General features: G+C 47.0%; 1 protein-coding gene across 1 annotated transcript in view; it reads left to right on the forward strand.

Annotated features, from left to right (window-relative positions):
• Positions 1–3,228: 3,228 nt before the first annotated feature.
• Positions 3,229–3,410, forward strand: part of RPL35 (ribosomal protein L35) — a 2,991-nt gene continuing 2,809 nt past the window's right edge. The window contains exon 1 of the mRNA XM_008642285.2: positions 3,229–3,281. Within this exon, the coding sequence (XP_008640507.1) occupies positions 3,229–3,281 (53 nt within the window). The remainder of the gene's footprint in view (positions 3,282–3,410) is intronic.

Consider the following 3,410-nt stretch of genomic DNA (forward strand, 5'->3'; position numbering starts at 1 on the left):
GGCCTCGGGTCCCTCCGGCTGCCCCTCCATGTTAGAGTGAGGAGGGAATTGCAGTCAGCTCCATTTTATGCACATTTGATGGCAAGACGCCAACACAACTGTTGACTGAGCCAAATCTGGGCCCCCTTGAACTAAGCCATCACCTAAAGCAGGGTGGAAAAGCACATGCCTCTCGCCTTCCCAGCAGCCAAGTTCCTGAAAAGCATCCCAGTTACAAGAACGATTTTTCTTTCTTTCCTCTGACAACAACTGACGTTTAACTCTTTTATGTACACTCATTAATATGAAATGGAACAGCTAACATCAAGCTGCATTGTAGAGCAATGGGATGGAGAGGCTTCTTTCCAGCGAGCCAAATGATTTACTGGCTGGCCCAAATGGCAGCTGAAGCCAGTGCCTGCTCTGGAGGGCAGCTGTCGTCACACTCTGCAGCCTGTTCCCATCCTCGGCCAAGGTGCCAATGGCTGCCTTCCAACTGGAACTGTACTCTGACAAAAGGGAATGCAGGACAAGCTTGGGAAAGCTTTCTGATCCCTTCGGTTCACTTCTTCCCTCCAAACCAGTGTTTGCTGGGAGCTGCCAGCAAGCTTGGGAATTGCATGGATCATCACTCTGGGAATTCACCTTCCTGAGCAGGTACTGCTCCTGAACTGTGCCTCTGCCTCACAGCAGAGAAATTCCTCTGCTGACTTCTGCTTTAATTATATTTTTAAAACTCAGCTATTAGGCTGTGTTCCATTACATTAATAGCAATAATTAAAAATACCTCAAACAACAAGTCCTCTAAACCTGCAGTTCCATCCAGGCTTTCTGGCATCGCACACTTCCTTTCCTGACTGACATCCTCAGGGAACCAGATTGATGGTTACTCCATTCCATCCCTGCTGCAGGGCTGTGCTGCGTTCTCTCAGCACATGTAAGCTGCAAGGTAATATTTATATTGGCAACTTCCTTACATACTTTACAGAACCAGACCTCCATTTGACCCTCAGTGCAGCTCCCACACACAACTTGGTCCACTCCTTTGAACTGTCTCCTCCTGCTGCAACACATACTCCATACCACACCTCTGTTTCCAGCCTGTTCAAAAACTACACATCTTGAACAGAGCTTTTGTGCTTCAACAGTGCAACTTAGCCACAAAAGCCAAGCCTGCAGAATGCTCTTATGCAAGAATACCAAACAGAATTATTATAAAATCTGCATGTACAAGTCCTGGTTGTCCTTCTACAAAGACTGCTCCAATGAAAGCAATCATTTTTAAGAAAAAAATGAGAGCTGCGTAAAGTTATGTGTAAAAAGACATCAACATCCAGGTTTTTATGGCCAGAATCCAACAGCTATACTGTGCTTTAGGGGGCTAGTGGGGGCATTGGGGGTTTTTGTTTAATATCAGTTCCATTTCAGCTCTTTAGGCAGTAACACCACCTCAGAACAGACTTTCACACCGGAGATCCTCCTTCCTTACCCAAAGCACACCAAGCAGAATAAGAGACAAACCAACAAAGTAACACATCCAGATGATCCAATGAATTCCCATTATCCATCTGTGCCGCAGCAGATCATCAACTCCACTTAACGCCAACAGAGCTAAACCAGAATAAAAGTGATGCAAGAAGAGGGGAGATGTGAGTGGCACACGGAAGCGAGGCAGCTGCAGTGCGAGCAGGGGACTGTGCAGAGCATCATGTGACAGGAGCAGCAGCCGCGGGAGAGCTGCAGCCCCCGGCCCCCACCTCCCCAAATCTGTGCCCTCTGTGCAAGGCCACAGACACCACCATCTGATTTCAGTGCAGAACTGACTAGGGTTAGAAGCTTCTCGATGTTTTGAATCGTTACACTCCATTTTTATTACTTGCCTCCACAAAATAAAACAGGGACACAGAAATGATTAACAATGAGCTTCATGTTCCTCCCGCTGGAATGCACTTTCAGCATCTTTATCACTTGTAGATCGAGTTTCTCAAAAGAGCACAATGAGCACAGAACACAGTATCATTCTTACACATAGAGCAAAGCCCAGCTAGACATCGTTGTGATAAAATCTTCCCATGTTTGTAAGGGAGATGGATTGCCAATTGAATTTTGATACTGTATTGTAGCTACATTTCAAGACAAAACAATGATCACATTCTCCTTTGTAGCACAACGAAACACTTCCTCTCTCCATATAGTTTCTGTGAATGGTTTTTCTATTTCCTGCAGTAAAGGACCTGGCCATCACATTCGTGACCGTCTGTATTGCCTTGGCAGCCCAGAATGACTGGAGAATAATGCTCTCTGCTCCTAGTGAAGTGACTCACTCTTTCTTTCACTTAACAGAAATCGTGGTCCAATTTATCCAAAGATCTTAAAAGAGACTGTATTAATCTGATTTGAAAATGAAGCCTCTTTTTTCTACACACACAATCCCCAGCAGGACACCAGGCTCCCAAAGTGCTCCCTCCACTGTGCCAGGGACAGCACACCCACCACACCACAGGTTCAGGTGGCGTGAGGAGACCCCAGGCAGCAAATCCCACAGCAAGACCCATACCAGGATGATTTTCCACGATTTGCAGAGACTGGTACCACCACAGCAGTCCTGCTGCCTGCGGGAGCAGTGGGAAGCACACGCATGCTGGGAGACTCACTCACATTTTAGTCTTCATATGGTCCCACAGCGCTGCTTTGCATTAGCTTGGACAAGATGCCCTGAATTACAGGGTGCATTTGGATAGCTCATGCAAAATCTAGGTATTTTTTATATTAAGTGGTCCATTTTGCAGGCTGGAGGACTAGAAGTGCTTGGCCCAGACACGGCTAAAGCATGGAACCTTGGAGTCTGGTTATTAAATGACAGACATGCAACTCAGACCTTGATGAAAACAGGTCTTATTCTGTGGTGGGAGATGAGATCTAGAGCTGAAAACCAGCAGTCTTGATCCTGGATGTTTTACCAGGTGATGGACATTTTTATAGTGCAAGAAATTTGAGGGGATGACACAACACAACAACCATCCAGCTACTGTCCCCAAGGGCATCTCATGTCACCTATTGTCCAAGCCACTTCTCTGTACAAAAGAAATAAAATTTGGTGACAAGGGAACTGCTGCGATAGAAGTTGAAAATCAGAACAAATCCGTGATGATTCCATCAAACCCGCAGTTTGGATATCCAGCACTGCACAGACTGCTCCCATAAAATCCTGCAACATTCCACCCCGACGGGTTCGTTTGCCGATGCCGGATGCCGCTATCTGTCACCGGCGTGCTCAACACCCACAGCCTCGCCCGCCGCAAGCGGGAAGGGAGCGCGAGCAACGGAGAAGTTAATAAAGAGGGGGTCGTCTGGGCAATTATTTCAGCTACGCTGCCAACCCAGGCCTAAGCGTTAGACGTGTCACATCGCGTTCCTCCTCTCCGTTAGCA

The sequence above is a fragment of the Corvus brachyrhynchos genome, unplaced genomic scaffold (assembly GCF_000691975.1).
Source record: "Corvus brachyrhynchos isolate BGI_N302 unplaced genomic scaffold, ASM69197v1 scaffold59, whole genome shotgun sequence".
NCBI lineage: Eukaryota > Metazoa > Chordata > Aves > Passeriformes > Corvidae > Corvus > Corvus brachyrhynchos.